At 40.4% G+C, this 16,472-nt stretch overlaps 1 protein-coding gene across 2 annotated transcripts in view; it reads left to right on the top strand.

Moving 5' to 3' along the window:
• Positions 1-16,188, top strand: part of TET2 (tet methylcytosine dioxygenase 2) — a 73,086-nt gene extending 56,898 nt beyond the window's left edge. For both annotated transcript variants that reach the window (XM_080590628.1, XM_080590629.1), the window contains exons 4-10: positions 1,086-1,179; positions 2,317-2,525; positions 3,315-3,465; positions 5,617-5,706; positions 8,263-8,400; positions 9,780-10,140; positions 11,450-16,188. In XM_080590628.1, the coding sequence (XP_080446754.1) occupies positions 1,086-1,179; positions 2,317-2,525; positions 3,315-3,465; positions 5,617-5,706; positions 8,263-8,400; positions 9,780-10,140; positions 11,450-12,855 (2,449 nt within the window). In that variant the 3' untranslated portion in view covers positions 12,856-16,188. The remainder of the gene's footprint in view (positions 1-1,085; positions 1,180-2,316; positions 2,526-3,314; positions 3,466-5,616; positions 5,707-8,262; positions 8,401-9,779; positions 10,141-11,449) is intronic.
• Positions 16,189-16,472: the final 284 nt, after the last annotated feature.

The following is a 16,472-nucleotide window of genomic DNA, read 5'->3' as shown; positions in this document are numbered from 1 at the left end:
CCCATGCTTGGTTATATATATAAAAAAAAAAAGCAACACCAATGAGAGCAGCAGATACACGAAAGGGAGCTGGAGGTGGAATTTGCCCAGTCCCTGAAACGCAGCCAAGTCAGCACCGAAGCTGGATCTGCAAGTTTGCAGCCACTGAGGTCTCTAACACGCAGGCTTCGAGCAGCAGCCTCACCTCAGCCCGGCATGCTCTTGGCTCAGCAGGTGGGCACCCCCAGCTGCAGCAGCCCTGGGGCGAGAATAAGCTCAGAAAAAGCTCAACAGGTCTGATGCTTGCTGTTAATTCAAGACTTGCTTCACTTAGCATTTGCCGTATATTTCCACCTGGTCCATCAGAGGACATAGGAAGTGGATCTCATTTGTTCTGAACAGCTCTGGGGCTCGGTTCTGCCCTGACTGCATCGTCACCTCAACTCAATGCTACAGCAGGAGTCGAGCTTGCCTGCCTTTATCCCAAAAAGACACACACAAATGGCATCATTTGAGGGCACCTCGTGATCCTAATTCAGTATAGAAGTCTGGCAGAAGTAAATAAGTAACAATTTATGACCGGATGACAAAGTAAAGGAAATAGATATGAAGCAAATTAATCATGGCTTAACTGATTCACACTGTATCTAAGCCAGAAACAAGCACAGAAAATTAATAGTGTGACTACTGCATGCCAGCTGTTCCATGACAACTTAATTATATAAATTTCAGAGTGATAACTTAAAATTTAACCCAGAAATTAAAGAAAAAATGTAAGTTTCCTTCCCAAAACAGAGAGACTTCAAGTCCACTTTTCAAAATGTCATCTATAACAACTTCTCCAGAGAAACAGTTAAAAGGTTTGGGGATATTAATGTGTTACGGATAATTTTCACTCCGCTGTGATGTATTAAAGCCATTTGCCTCTTTTAACATATTAATTCACCACCATAATAAAATCAGCCAGATAAACTGCATTGCACACCCTTCCCTGTAATTCCTAGTATTTATTTTTTAAGATAAGACTGGTGAATGTACTCCATCTTTTAAGTGTTTGTGCAGAACCAAATGAATCTGCTTATTGTACGTGTTTTTGTTTGTTTAAGATTTGGACAGAAGGGTAAAGCTATAAGGATTGAGAGGGTTGTCTACACTGGGAAAGAAGGCAAAAGTTCTCAAGGATGTCCTATTGCTAAATGGGTAAGTGATGTCCACAAACGTTAATGCTAATCTAGGTCAGTGTGATGGTTCCTGTACGCAGCCAGCAGTGACGTCCTTCTGTTAGTTGACACTGGGGAACTTAAAATAGCTCACCACAGGGCGCCCGCAGCCCGTTCCCACCACTGTCTCTCACACTCCATTTACTTGAGCTGCATGGAAAACAGCAAGAATAAAATTTGGCCTGAAGGTATGAAAACCTGAGAAGGAAGGCAGTTAAACTTAGATTTAAGATCCATGACTCCAGCCATTCTCTCTGCTGTTTAATTTTACCTACAAATAAGTGCAGTAAGTACACCACGGTGATGTTTTTAAAACGCACTCCCAGTTGGAGAGAGGTATTAGTACACCCTCTTAGCAAACACTGCCTTACTTTGGCACAAAGTACTGAGTGGTTTGGGTAGGCTGGGGAAAGACGGGATGAGGAAAAACTGATATATGATTATAAGTGTTTATGCATGCCAGACTGCACCTTTGTACAGAAATACCCGCAGTAGCCCAAGCACTGAGAAGCAGGGACACTCTTACTTGAGCCGTGTACTGCTTTCCTCTCATTGCCATAACGTTTCTGTGAGTCAGGGCAGGCAAGGCCACAAAACAGAGTGGCTGGTGACAAGATTAGCTGTTTAAGCATGGTAGGAAAAGGGAGAGAGCTCCCTTGTCAAGCCATTTGAGTCTCTTCCTCAGCTGCCTTCCATTCCCTGCATGGCTCCTGCATTAAGTACAGGTGTCCAGCAGCCAGCTCTGCACAGGTAGGCACCTCACTGCTCCGTTCCTTTTGCCTCCTAATCCAGCTTGGTCACTCATACCATAGTGCAGATTCAGAAGAATATTTCTGCTAAATCAGAGCATGGGGGATACCGCGCACAGCTGGTTTCCACCGCCATGCCATCAGTCAAGACACTCAGAGCTTCATTAGAGAGAAGGGGTTCATGCCCTGGCCCCTATCAGTAGAGGGGACGAATGGTGCAAGTTGCCAGAAACAAAGAGGAAGAGGGAAATAGAAGTAACCTCCCCCCACGCACACTAGTGCTGAGGTTTCCTATTCTCTTACTCTTCACATTAAGAAATGCATTGTTTGTGTTGGGGCTCCGGGGGTGTGTGTTGCTGTGCATGCAGGTAGTCCGCAGAAGCAGTCAGGAAGAAAAGCTACTCTGCTTGGTGCGCGAGCGAGCAGGCCACACGTGCGAGACGGCGGTGATCGTGATTCTCATCCTGGTCTGGGAGGGAATCCCGACAAGCCTGGCCGACAAGCTGTATTCTGAACTCACCGACACCCTGAGAAAGTATGGCACGCTCACGAACCGGCGGTGTGCCCTGAACGAAGAGTAAGTGACACAAAGGGTTTGCTTCAGCCGGGGACCTGGCATCTCCACTTGCTCTTTTCCCATAAACACACATAGCTTCCAAACCGTTTCAGACAGTCGGAAAACCCACGAACCTTTTGAGGAGAGCAAAGCAAATGTTTTTAAAAAGTAGGGAAAAAACATCTTCCCAGAGTTGTGAAGCCTCGCTGTGTATTTAAAGGAAGATGATTTAAAAGAAGATCGCAGCTGGGCCCAGGAAAGCAGACACCTTGAAATGAAAACTAGGTGCACTAAATCATACCATATGCCTACAGAAGCTAGCCTGAATCTAAAGAAATTACACTCTCTTTTTCCATGTCTTTCTGACAGCAAGGAACATTTAGATCAAAATAACGTAGCTATCACTGCATTTCACATGCTTTGGCTTCCTGGGTACAGTTGTATTTCGGAAATCTTTGCCAAATGCTTGTCAGAGAGCTCCAGTCTTGCAGTGCCAGCAGCATACGCCCTTCCAGGTACCATTAGTGAACTACCTGCGAAGGCTCCATGCAGACATACACTCTTTTGAGCTAACCCAGGTTTCTCAGATAAATATAGGAAACTTGCTTTCCAACCACGCAACTACTCGTTGCAATAAATTCCTCTGTTACAATGCGTATGACTCCCTCTTCCATTTCCTCATTATTTACCGATGGAAGAAGATCCAGGACTGGTGGTTCCCTACATCACTGGCAGAACGCCAACACTCGCTGTAGGAGCACCCCGGGGTGACCCTTCTGCTGCTAACAACTGTGTTCTCTTCTTCTTTAGACGGACCTGTGCATGTCAAGGGCTGGACCCTGAAACTTGTGGTGCTTCATTTTCCTTCGGTTGCTCCTGGAGCATGTACTACAATGGTTGTAAGTTTGCCAGAAGCAAGATTCCAAGAAAGTTTAAGCTGATGGGGGATGATCCAAAAGAGGTTGGTGTCCATTTCTAAAATGAAAACGTGCCTCATTTGCAAGGAAATGTTTTCTGTCACTCTGCAAATAAGAGATCCAGTGCAAGAGAGCAGGGGGGCAGAGCCCTGCTTGAATCGCATGCATGTAGGGCCATTAAATAACTGCCAGTCAGAGCTGATTGATTCCAGTCACTGAGCCAGCTGAATTGACTGTCCAAATTCTGACAGCTGGTAAAAGCCCTGAGACTTGAAACCATGTTTGCAGGCTTTCACAATTAGAAGAAAGGGCACGGCCTGAATAATTGTGCCCGTATTAGGCCTGCAATCGGGCATTCCCCAGTGGCAGAGTGGAAGGTTTACCAGCTGAAGGCGTATAACGTTGCAACTGGGAACCAGAGCAGACTGCACGGAGACTAATGTGGCGAAACTCTGAGAGTACAATAGGAATAAGAGGATAGGAAGCCTCGTTCTACATACAGTCTTGCCCCACTGATAGTTTCCAGACCGGGCTCTGTGTTACAGCAAACTGGCAACCATTTAAAACGAGTCAAGAGTAAAACTGCATCGACCTTAGCTTGGACACAGGATATCTCTGAAGGTATGATTGCAGCGAGTCCTGGTTATTCATGTGTCTGGGAGGCTCTAATGGCCTAGCTTGGTTTTTGGCATGCACGTGCAAATTTAGTCCCTAGTCTGCTGCTCATATACTGATGCATAGGTCCAGAGCTTTCACTATATTCTGGGATCTTACGCAAACCCAAACATTTCTTGTACATGATCAGAGAGTCAGGCATGCCCGCATGCTATGGCCTGTGCTGAAAATAGCACACTTTATTTAGAATATCATCGTAATTACCATATAGTTTTTCCTCCCTGCTGCTCCTCTGTGTCCCCCAGAATTACAAAATAGCTCTCCTTCAATCATATTGTGGTACAAAGCCTTCTTTATCATAGCTGCAATCCTAAACCCCCTAAATTTTCTAAGCTGGATACCTGGCCAGAGCTCACCAGGGCACTCTTCCAACTTGCATTCCTGGATTTGCTTCCATGCAAGCCAGAGCTGGGCAGAGAGGATGGTTTTACCCTCCAGTCCTGTTCCCGAAGGCAGGGGCACACATCCAGACAAGGGTCTCATAGCATAGACTCGGTTTATAGGTGGTACAGACAACACAAATAGGATCCTCACCAATAAATGCTCCAAGTTATGCTTACAAATGGTAACCTGCAGGCCATACAAAAGGTCACAGCAAGATGTTCTCTGACAATTTCACAGTGTCATTTTGGAGTCCCAAATTTCAGTTTTAGGAGGAGATACAAAACTTTAATGTACCAAACGTCCCTCTGTCAAACCCATAGGTTTTTCACACCTCCATGAAATATACAAACTCCTAAAAGCAAGTACACCGCTCCATTATGCCACTGTTCTCTGTGTATTTGAAATGAAAAATAAGGGCCTCGTATAAGCAAGGTCTTGAATTTGGAATTCTCTTCCTGAGAGGATGGGGAGCAACTCTGGAGTGTGTTACTGGAGTACTTCATTTTTAAAGAGCCCTTCATTTTGAGAGCATGTACATCTCCTTACAGAAAGATGAAATGTGGTCACTCCTACCTGCATAGCACCAACTCCTAGGCATGTCCACAATTCTTGATTGCTTAAGCACTGGGAACTTTTTGAAGTCTGATGTATTACAATAATTTTAAATTGCTGCATGAAAAGACAATTTAAATATGTTGAAGTGCTGTTATCACAGTGTGTAAAACCCTTAAATTGGCCAGATTAACTTGATGGAGCATTCAGATATTATTTCTCTCAAGCTTTCTAAAGAGTATTATTTTCCCAAAACTCCAGTAGAGAAAATAATGAGGGTCATCATGCTTGGACCTAAAACATCTTCATATTGAAAAATTATAAATTCTTTTTAATATGAACCAAATTAAGATTATAGTCTGTGATATCCTCTCACAAGGATCACACTACCCTACTATTACGTCTCTTTCAAGGCTGTGAAACAATATAATTAAAAGGAGATTCACAATAGTTATTGTCTAAACCAGAATGACCACGATTTAGACCTTTACATATCTATCACTGCATTTTAACAGACCGTAACTTTTTAGGTCCATACATACAGTATGGAAAACGTCATTGAACTCTATTTCATCTGCTAACAGGAAGAAAAACTAGAATCCAATTTGCAGAATCTGTCAACCCTGATGGCGCCCACCTACAAGAAGCTTGCACCCGATGCATACAACAACCAGGTACGGTGGTGGGAAAGGGAACTGGAACAGCCACAGAATCTGATTTTTACCACACTTTCCCCAATGTTTTATCTTTGAGCCATACCATTCATGTACATTTTGTACCAGCGTTCCTTTGACATCAGGCTAAAGACAAATGGAAATCCTCAATGCCAATTAAAATGCTTTCAAAAGTAAAACTAGCAGAATTTTATCCACTAAATAAAGCTAATCTTTTCACCTACATAAACACAACAATATTACCTCACACTTGAGCAGAAATCCAGCTTTACAACACAAGGCTTCTGGATTCACCAGCCAAACTAGCAAAACAGCCACAGAGATGGTTCAAGACTGGTAACAGTGTCATCAGGCAGTGAATTATATTGCACTTGAGTCTTGAAACTACAGTTCCAGTTCTGCTCTCTCAAGTGACAGTTTTCACCAAAGTGGCCATTACAGACATGCTTTTAAAACAAAGCTTCATATTTGAATACACTCAGCCCTGTATATGCATGCAAGTGCCTGCACCAGCCTTCTTGCACGAGGAGGTGGTGCGTGCAGCTTTCTGTTGGTCAGCATTCACAGGTGCTAGCACATTCAAAGCTGTATGAGGCTTCCAGGTGTGGCTACCTTTCACCTCTATTCCTTCGCCAAACACCTTTCAGATATTTGCATCAAAATTTGACGCCGTACCCTTTGAAATGTGTTAACTATTGGCCTTCATTTTTGTTGTTCAGGCTTGCTACCATTACAAACACTCACAGAACTTACAGCCTCCTGACTACCAGCACCATTGCAAACTATGACATCTTCTTTCATTCCTGTTGACAACATTAAGCCCAGTCAAAACACTTACTTGCTGTAGCAATCAGCACAGAACAGATTTTCCACTGTAATGCAAACAGTAAGCTAACATGAAACTCTCCATTTATATTTGCAGTTAAATTCACTCCTTTACTGCGTATTTACTAGCAACTAGACAGGGTAAGCAGGTTTAGTACAGACTGATCCGATTTCACTTACCTGATCAGATAACGCTTGGAGACTCATTATGGAGGAAACTGTGGCTATGTGCCCACTAGCTGTGGTTATCTCTCCAAATATCGTAGAGACATTCTGCAAGAGAAAAAAGGAAGAGGAAGAATTAAAAATGAGGGGGTGGTGAAAAATAAAATGGTTCTTTGCTTGGGTTGCTTTTCTTTTCTCATAAAAGTTCTTCATATAAACCGTAAGCCTGACACTAGCTGAAAATACATGCTTTTGCAAGTTTCAACTTTTACCTTAGATAATAAGCAATGTGTATAGCGTGGCCTATTTCAGGAGTTCCATACAAACCTTGAATTTGTGGGGAAACAGAGATCAAGCTATTGTCAGTGTCTTCAAAGGGAGATGAGCAAGACCTAATTCGTATGGCTGCAGTAACAGGTTATAAAAAGCCAAAGCTCTAACCAAAGCCAGTCCCCTTTTGAATCGTAGAATATCCCAAGCTACAAATCCTGAGAAGAGCTTCCAAATTCCAAAGTTTGTTCTAATCCATGTCGGGACTGCAGCAGCATTAACATCTAGAATTGGAAAGCGTCTGTTTATCCAACTGGACCCAGCAGAACATTTCATAGAACCTTTGCAGAGATACATTTTAAACACACCCTTTAAGTCTAACCAAATTATCATGTGGATAACATTTCAAACCACTCTCACTGGATTTCAAAGGAGTCTCCATGTTTCAAGTTTTCTTCTGATTTTTTGTTTTTAGATTCCAGTGAAGTAAATATTCCAAATATTAAAAGCAAAATTACTGTGAGCAAACTAGACATCTTTTTAGTGATCCTGGATCAAGACTTGGCAAAATTTCTAATTTCCCATTAACTTAGAACAGGAATTTCAGCAAAGCATTTTACGAATGGGGTTTCATTTTTGATTTTCTAAATATAATATGAAACTGCCATTTGTGTGAGGCTTGATCTTTCATTACAAAATCCCTTCTTTTTGTGTAATGTTTATTGTTGCACTATAAACTCTTTGCAAAGCTCCTTAATAATGAGTACATGTATAGAAAATACTGCCTTGACTGAATTATCATTTTGGTCAGGGGTTAGTGCTGCACTAAAGCTAATGAAATAGGCTTTTAGTGTGCCAAAATATTACAAATCTGAAAGCAAATTATTATTTTTCATGAAGTCATTCTGAAGTCAGTTTTCTAAAGTCATTTTCCCTTAATAGCTTGGTATATTTCCAGACTACACAAACACATCGCTCTTACAGTGCCAGACACCGAAACCATGCACTGTATTTGTCATGTAAAAACACAAACCACTGGCAGGGAATCAGAAGTAATATGCACAGAAAAGTATTACTGGCCAGTTTCACAATAACAGCAAAGACAGGGAAGACAAGTACAGGGTAACAGGGAAGAAAGCAGCAAGGAGTGAAGCAGGCATATAAAACTGCCACAAAATTGCTTGATTTTATTTGCCTTTAAGAGCCGTATGTTACCACCCCGAAGATGTTAGGAGCCCTGCCTGTTGTTCAGTGCTAAGCCCGTGTGTTGCAGTGATACCTGTTGTCTGATTGCAGATCGAGTACGAACACAGAGCACCCGAGTGTCGCCTGGGGTTAAAAGAAGGTCGCCCATTCTCAGGGGTCACTGCCTGCCTGGATTTCTGTGCTCATGCTCACAGAGACTTACACAATATGCAGAACGGGAGTACACTGGTAAGTCAGCGATGCACAGAGCCTCCTTATTCCAGCGCTAATTGCATATAGTTAATTCATTATCTTCAGTCTGTTTAAATTTATAATTGCATAACGTAGATTGCTAAAAAAAGAAATGTTAAGCAGTAATTGAGCTAACTTATTACCCCCTACACAATTTTTCATTCAACTGAATGAGACTTATGATGTATTAAAGAAAGGTTTAATATAGAACTGGTAAAAGAGAAACCGTGGAGACAATGGAAGGAAGGTTCCAGCAGGGCTGAAATGCCTGTTTCAGCATTCCTGGAACAAAATGATTTATATTTGTCGTCTTGAAATATTTTTTTATAACTATTTTGGATTATATATCTTCCAATAAAATAAAAACAGAAACAGACGACTTCTTTCCGTAACTTTCTTCCGAGGAGAGTTTAGAAAGTTGTGGATTTCATTCCTGCTTGGGACAAGAATAAAGTCTGCAAGCCTTGCCACCCTTAGTAATGTACGTGCTCACTTGACCCTTTTCCATTCTGAACTCTTCTGAACACTGCATTTGCAGTAACACTTCCGAACAAGATATCAGAAAAACTAGCCTTTTTTTCAATGTGTATTGGATTATTTCTGTTCCCTGCTTATTCTCTCTCTGTGACAATCCAGTAACAACTAAAATTTGCCCTGTTTCCAGGGTCTGACTTAGTTGAAAAGCCAACCACCACCAATCAAATACATATTCCTAGTTGAGCTTTCTTCCTAAGATTGGCTGATTCAATGATTCTGCCGCAGAGTATGTCTGTATCAGCATCTTTTTCTCCACTGAGATGCTCCCAATGCCTGTTTTAGCTGGAGCTAACACAATGAGCATGCTACAAGACAGAACAGAACCCTCCTGAAATCTTCGTGCACATTAACATGACTTGCTCCTTTGCAAAGTGCTGGAATCTGCCATTGTAAGGGGGTGTGAAATACAATGGCAGTATGTTATATTTCTCACTACTTCAAATAGGTACCTGGCTAATAATCTATCATAGCAAAACGTTCAGTTGGGTACAAAGTCCCAATTCTCGCTGTTTTAGCTCCCTGCCCATGCAGTGCTATGGACCACACAGTTCATTTCACTTTAGGTGATACCCAACTATACTGCTCATTTCAGTACAGGTACAAAAAACATAGATGTAAATACTTTGTGTTTCTATTTACACTGTCCAACAGAGCAATGGAAGAAATGAAATTGCAGACTTCTTGTGATAATGCTTAAACTGAGCAGAAACTTAAAAGTTTCCAAGCAACTTTCCAGATGCTGACAGTGTCAGGGCAAGGTAAAACACACAAGCTAGTATTTCAGGCAACTTCTTCTCAGACTGGTTTGAGAGAGTTACTCTAACACACCTTTCTGACAGGTTTGCACACTAACTAGAGAAGACAATCGTGAAATTGGCCAAACACCTGAAGATGAGCAGCTCCACGTGCTCCCGTTATACAAAGTCTCTGATGTGGATGAGTTTGGAAGCGCTGAAGGCCAGGAGGAGAAGAAGAGGAATGGCAGCATCCAGGTCCTTACCTCCTTTCGCCGGAAAGTAAGGATGTTAGCAGAGCCTGTTAAGACGTGCCGGCAAAGGAAGCTAGAAGCAAAGAAGGCAGCTGCAGAAAAGCTTTCCTCCTTGGAGAATGGGTCTAGCAAAGCTGAAAGAGACAAGTCTGCTGCAGCACGCAACAAGCAAGGCAACTCTGAAGCGGCAGGTCACGCAAAGCAGCTAGCAGGTAAACACATGAGTCTGATCAGGATCTTTATCAAGTGGTAAGCTTCCTAGAAACTGAGGCCATTTACAATGAGTCTCTAAAAAAACATTTTTCACAGCACAAGAACATTTTAAACAAAAAGCAAAGAGAATTCTTGAATGTAAATATCAATATTGTATGTTTATAAATACTAGAATGCCAAACTGTGGTCAACTCTGGAGAAGAAAAAAAAAAAAAAAAAAGACATGAGAAATCCATGACTGGATAATTAACACCTGTAGAAGTCAGGTGCTTCTACAAACTCAGTGTATTGCAAAGTACCTTTAAAAGACTACTGGTGCTAGGAGCTATGAAGAGAAGTGTGTGATGTTGCTGCTGAAGAAAAAGTGACCTGCACATCACTCACTGTCTGCCACTGTTGCAGAGAACATCATAATCTGAGCGGATTCTAGCCTAGCCTCTTTACCACTATATATACAAATACTCTGCTTCAAGACCAAAAGCAGAGCAGAGGTTTTTCCATAGTGGAGTAAGAGTTTAAAATCCATTTAACAATCCCTGACAGTTCTCATCAGTAGATTTAGAATCCTGGGCAAAGGAGTTCTTCCCTCATGACTATTTTATTGTTACAGCAGCTTCCACAGACAGGAATAAAGCGATACCTCCAAGGCTGCCCAAAAGGTCACCGAGATACCTATGAATAGAAGTCAGCTGTCCTGTGACCCAGGCTGGGGCTCTAACCATTAAACTATGCCATTGCACTTTAACGAATGATGGCTTTTCCCTTGTGTCTTCAATTAATCTCAGTTGGTACTGAAATGTTCTCTCTATCAGTGAATGTCACCTTTATTTTATTTATTTTTTTAACATTAAGCCATTTTTTTGAGGCAGTTCTATAAATACAGATGTAGCAGAATTTATTTATTTATTCTCAGGGAAAAGAAGGTCACCTTGTGCGACCTTTTTGGGAGGCTTTTTGGGAGCACTTTGATGCTCCATTTCATGGACTACTTAAATGATGATTCAACTCTTTGGACTTTGTGCATGTGACTCTGAACAGATTGCACTGTCCTCTCTTCCCCGTTGCTGCTAGCATCTGATCTCGCTGGATGCACGCCAAAAAGGAAGAGTAGCCTTAGTATTTATTCAGCTTCTTAAAGCATGGCATTTGAGATATGAGAAAGGGAACCTCTGTTAATGTATCATATGATAGACTTTTCTTAGAAAACTCACAGATACTTATCATAAGGAATCTATAAAGTATGCATTTTAAAAAAGAAAAAAAAAAGAAGAAAAAAGCTTGCTTGTTCTTTTCTTTTCACGTCTACAGATCTTTTACGCCTTTCAGGACCAGCCTCACAACAGCAGCAGCAACATCCCCAGCGCACTCTCCCTAACAGCTCTCAGTCAAATCCTATTAACTCTTACTCGGGTTCAGGTTCTGCAAATCTGTATGTAAGGTTGCCTAATCCAGCTGGTGGTTATCCAAGCTCTTCATACACTTCAGATCCCTATGGAGGGTCCGGTCCCATGAACCTTTACACCACCTCATCACAGCCTGCGGGGTCTTATTTGAATTCTTCCAGTCCCATGAACCCTTATTCAGGATCATTAAGTCAAAATAACCAGTATCCACCCTACCCATGCAATGGAAACATGCCGATGGACAACTGCCCCTCTTACTTGGGCTCCTACCCCTCCCAGCATCAGCACATGGACTTGTATAGCTGTCAGAGCCAAGACCCTATGTCTAAACTAAGCCTGCCACCCATTCAAACATTATACCAGCACAGGTTTGGGAACAACCAGAGTTTTGGTCCCAAATACTTGAATTATGGAAACCAAAATATGCAGGTAGACTCCTTCAGTAATTGCACCATTAGACCAAATGTACACCACGTAGGGTCTTTTTCCTCTTACTCCACCCACGAGGCTGATGGTCATTTTTTGGAGGTAGCCTCGAGGTTAAAATCTAATCTGAGTAATCCAAGCATGGACTATGCCTCCATGAATAAAAACACTGAACATCACCATGTGCAACCCCCTCCACATTTAGCACACGACTACCATCCTGCTCCAAGTATGTTTAGTGGTCCTCCTAATTCGTTGCACCTCCAAAGTAAGGATAGCGAAATGATTTCACATGCAGTCAATGGTTTGTCTAGCATGCTTCCAGGTCAAAACCATGATAGGACTACTCCCCAAGGTGGTTTAGATAAAACCGATGTGCTGAATCCTGAAAAAGCAGAGGATCCTGATGAAGTCTGGTCAGATAGTGAACAGAGCTTCCTGGATCCAGAAATTGGAGGAGTGGCAGTTGCTCCATCTCATGGGTCAATTCTCATAGAGTGTGCAAAGCGTGAGCTCCATGCAACGACCCCCCTAAAAAATCCCAACAGGAACCATCCCACCAGAATATCCCTTGTCTTTTACCAGCACAAGAGTATGAACGAGCCAAAACACGGTCTGGCTCTGTGGGAGGCCAAGATGGCTGAGAAGGCAAGAGAGAAAGAAGAGGAATGTGAAAAATACGGTCCAGACTACGTGCCTCAGAAATCTTATGGCAAAAAAGCAAAGCGGGAGCCTGCTGAGCCACATGAACCCTCGGAGCCAACGTACGTGCGCTTCATCAAGTCTCTTGCACAACGGACGCTGTCGGTCACCACAGACTCCACAGTAACAACATCTCCATATGCCTTTACACGGGTTACAGGGCCTTACAACAGATATATCTAACTTCACACCTTCGTTGGTTACCTCATTTGAAAAAAACAACTCATCAGTAGGGTAGTTCTCGTTTAGGTTTTGGGGAAGGCAAGGGTGGAGGAGAAAACAGTGTTTCTATTAAACTCATCGGTGGAAAAAGCCTCGGCACACCAGCAAAAAGAGGTAATCTCACTAGCGCACTTCTTTTCCACTGGTTTTTAAGTGGTCACAGATGGCATGTAGGAAACAAGACCAAAGCATCCTATGCAAAAACAAAAACAAAACAAAAAGTGTTTCACAATTTACATTTGAAAACACTGGCTCCATTACTGAAAGAGAGAATCTGCAAATGGATTTTTTTTTTCTTACAGTTTTGCACATCTGTGACCACTTTTAATGTCATTGAGTTTGCATAGTCATGGAACAGGAGCAAAAAAAAAATCCTAAAAAATAATACTGTAGTGTTACAACTGCAGGAATCTTAAAATAACATCTGGTGCTGAATCTATGATGTACTGAAATACTGGAATTATGGCTTTTTAACATGCAGTTTTTACTGTAATCTTATTAGTCTCTTGATTTTATTTAACAAAGTAGATACATATAAAACATAATGAATAGACAGCAAAACACTGAATTTGTTTGGATATTCTAAAAACATGGTGCTATCTAAGAGAACGGTGTCTTTATTTTAACAGTCAAACAGTTAATGCCTTTATAACGATTAAAATGTCAATGATGTATTCAAATGTTCTTCAACAACAGGGAGGACCTTTTCATTCATGTATGTATTGAATTTACCTGGTGTTAAAATAAGCTTACTTTTTAACATATGGGAATTACAAAGACCTCTGGATTTTGCTCATCCAGTCAAGTCCTAGAAGAGGACAATAAAATATAGAGAGAGATATTTTTTTTTAAAATAGTGTTTCAAAAGCACTTTGTCTACCTAAGCTTGGCAACTTGAACAATGCTAAGGTACTAAGACATTAAAAAAAAAAAAAGAGTTTACTTTGATTTTAAAATGCAAAGATAATTTTTTTAAAATAAAAAAAAAAAAGCTTTTAAATACTTTTGTTTTAGCCATGCATCTGCTAGTGGGCTACATATCCATTTTTAATACAGTCAGTTATGGTAAAAATGGGGCTTACTGGATATAAGGGAATACTTTAGTACACAAAACACATGTTTTTCTGGTGCTCATCTCACACAGCTATACTGTAAACTGTTTTCTACAATTATGACAAGTTCATTGCTCAAATATGTACAGTTTTAAGGAAAGAATTTTATATTAACCACAGGTAATAATTAGCAGCATGCGACAGACTACAACTAGTTAGCTTGGGCTTCTGCTGTTTTTAAAGATCTGTATGCTCTTCAACTATTGAATGGCAGACTGCTTTTGTGTTGATAATTATGTACATTGTGGTGTAAGTCATTTCTCGGTGCAAGTGTCCTCTTTTCCAGGAAGATTGAGCAGACCGATGCCTACACAAGATGAATGAAACAGGGTTAGTTCTGTGTGATTCCGTTGATTAAATAGAAAAAAAAAATAGGCAGCTGGCTTGCTGTGGTGGTTTTAAAACATTAATTTCTATTAAAAAAAGCAGGAGAGTTGTATAGTAAATTAAATTGTAAACAAAACTTTTTTTAACGCAATGCTTTAGTATTTTAGTACTGTAAAAATATTAAATCTATATATATTTGGGTTTTGAGCTGAATTCACATCATGGTGCTACTCAGCCTGCTACAAATATATCATAATGTGAGCTAAAAATACATTAAAAGGTTTGAGTGATGTTCCTACTTGTCATATACCTCAACACTAGTTTGGCAATAGGATATTGAACTGAGTGTGAAAGTTTATATATTGTATACCATCTTTTTTCCCCCAATAGCCTTTGAAAAAAAACAAAACAAAAAAAAAACTCTCTCAATACTTGACATTTTAGCAAGTATAACTTGAACTTCAACTTTTTTTTTTTTTGGTTCTAAAAATTCAGGGATATTTCAGCTCATGTTCTCCTATGCCAATGTGTCACCTGTGTGTATGTAAAGCTGTTGTAGGTTAAATATATTATTCTTTTGTTTTGTTTTTGTTTTTTTTTTTCTTTTTTTCTTCAGGGATTTAATGCTTTTCTTTTGAATCCCTTCTCTAATTTTTCTTGTACATGTATTGATGTAACTAAAACTAATTTTGTAAATTCGTTAGCTCTTTTTATTGTAATGAAAGTGTTTAAGAGATTTAGAATGTTTTGCCTGTTTCAAACGAATAAACAAAAGAAAGTAGAATGCACTGAGCTGATTAAAGGGAAAAATGTAAGGCAGGGGTTTGGCAAGTGACTGTTTGCTAGAGTTTTTCAAGTCACTCTCTAAACAAGGCTTCTTGGATACTGTAATAAATAAAATAAAATAAAGTATAAAAAGGTACAGTCTGTACAAGGGCTTCCCTAAACATGCAAACCTCCATGTCCCAGATATATCTTGTGCAATATACTGTAAGATTAAGTTTGGTCAAAAGAAATTTTATCTAACAGAATCACAACCTAACTCGAGTAAATCAAAGGAGGCCTTTGGGTTTAATGGTCAAATATTTATTATGGCAATTTTGTTTTTTTAATTCTCAGTCTGTGACTTTACCCACTGCATTGAAACAAAAGTTTCGCCTTTTTAAAGAAAAATTTAATGATGGTTATGTGTCAGATTAATTAAATCATTACTAATCTTCATCTTTTGGTGATTATGTTTTAAGTCCTGTATTATTCATCTGATCCACAGTAGACGTTTGGTTAACATGCCGTGCACTGTCATTTGCCAAACTGCTGGCAGCAAGAGCAGGAAGCTTAGTTGGTGAATCAGTTATGTATTGTAAATACCCGAACTGTAATTTTTGGTGTACAGAACCCTGCCTCAGTTGGATCGAATGACAAAGCAGACATAAAATTGCTTGTATAGGATTATCAGGTTGACTATAGCCATACTTGAAGATGCTTCTGAGTGGTGTCAACTTTACTTGAATGAATTTTTCATCTTGATTGACGCACAGTGGTATAAAGTTCACTTCTAAAGCTAGTGGTTAACTTGTGTAGGAAACTTTAGCAGTTTGACACTAAGGTAATGAACTTCTGTGTGCATTTTCTATGCTTATGTTCTACTTTTTTTTTTTTTTTTTTTACTTTAGTTTCATTCATTTTCATGAAATGTTTGGTATGTCTATAAAAAGAATCTGAGGATGGTTATAAATACTGTAAGTATTGTAATGTAATGCAGGTTATTTGAAAGCTGTTTATTATTATATCATTCCTGATAACGCTGAGATGTGGGTGTTTTTAATAAAATTTATATTTATTTAATGCACTCTAAGTCTGTCCTGGAGAACCTTGTCTTTCCCCATCACTTTTATCAGTTAGCAACAACAGCAGCATGCCAAAACCGGACCCCTAGTGCCAACCACAGGCCAGGAGCCCTGTAGGGACCAGGTGACAATTACAGGGCTGGGGAAGCTGCTAGCTGGAGAAATTAAAGCTGTTATGAGAAACAGAGGAAGCCGCATACTTCAGCAGCCTAGAAATTGAGCGCATTGACTGCTGTATGGGGATAAAGCCTTCCCTGAGCTTCAGAAGCAGCAGGAAAGAAGCAGGCCCAAA

Source organism: Anser brachyrhynchus (genome assembly GCF_964034855.1).
Source record: "Anser brachyrhynchus genome assembly, chromosome: 4".
Lineage (NCBI taxonomy): Eukaryota > Metazoa > Chordata > Aves > Anseriformes > Anatidae > Anser > Anser brachyrhynchus.
The sequence above is the reverse complement of the archived record's forward strand: the minus strand, read 5'-3'. Positions and strand labels throughout refer to the sequence as shown.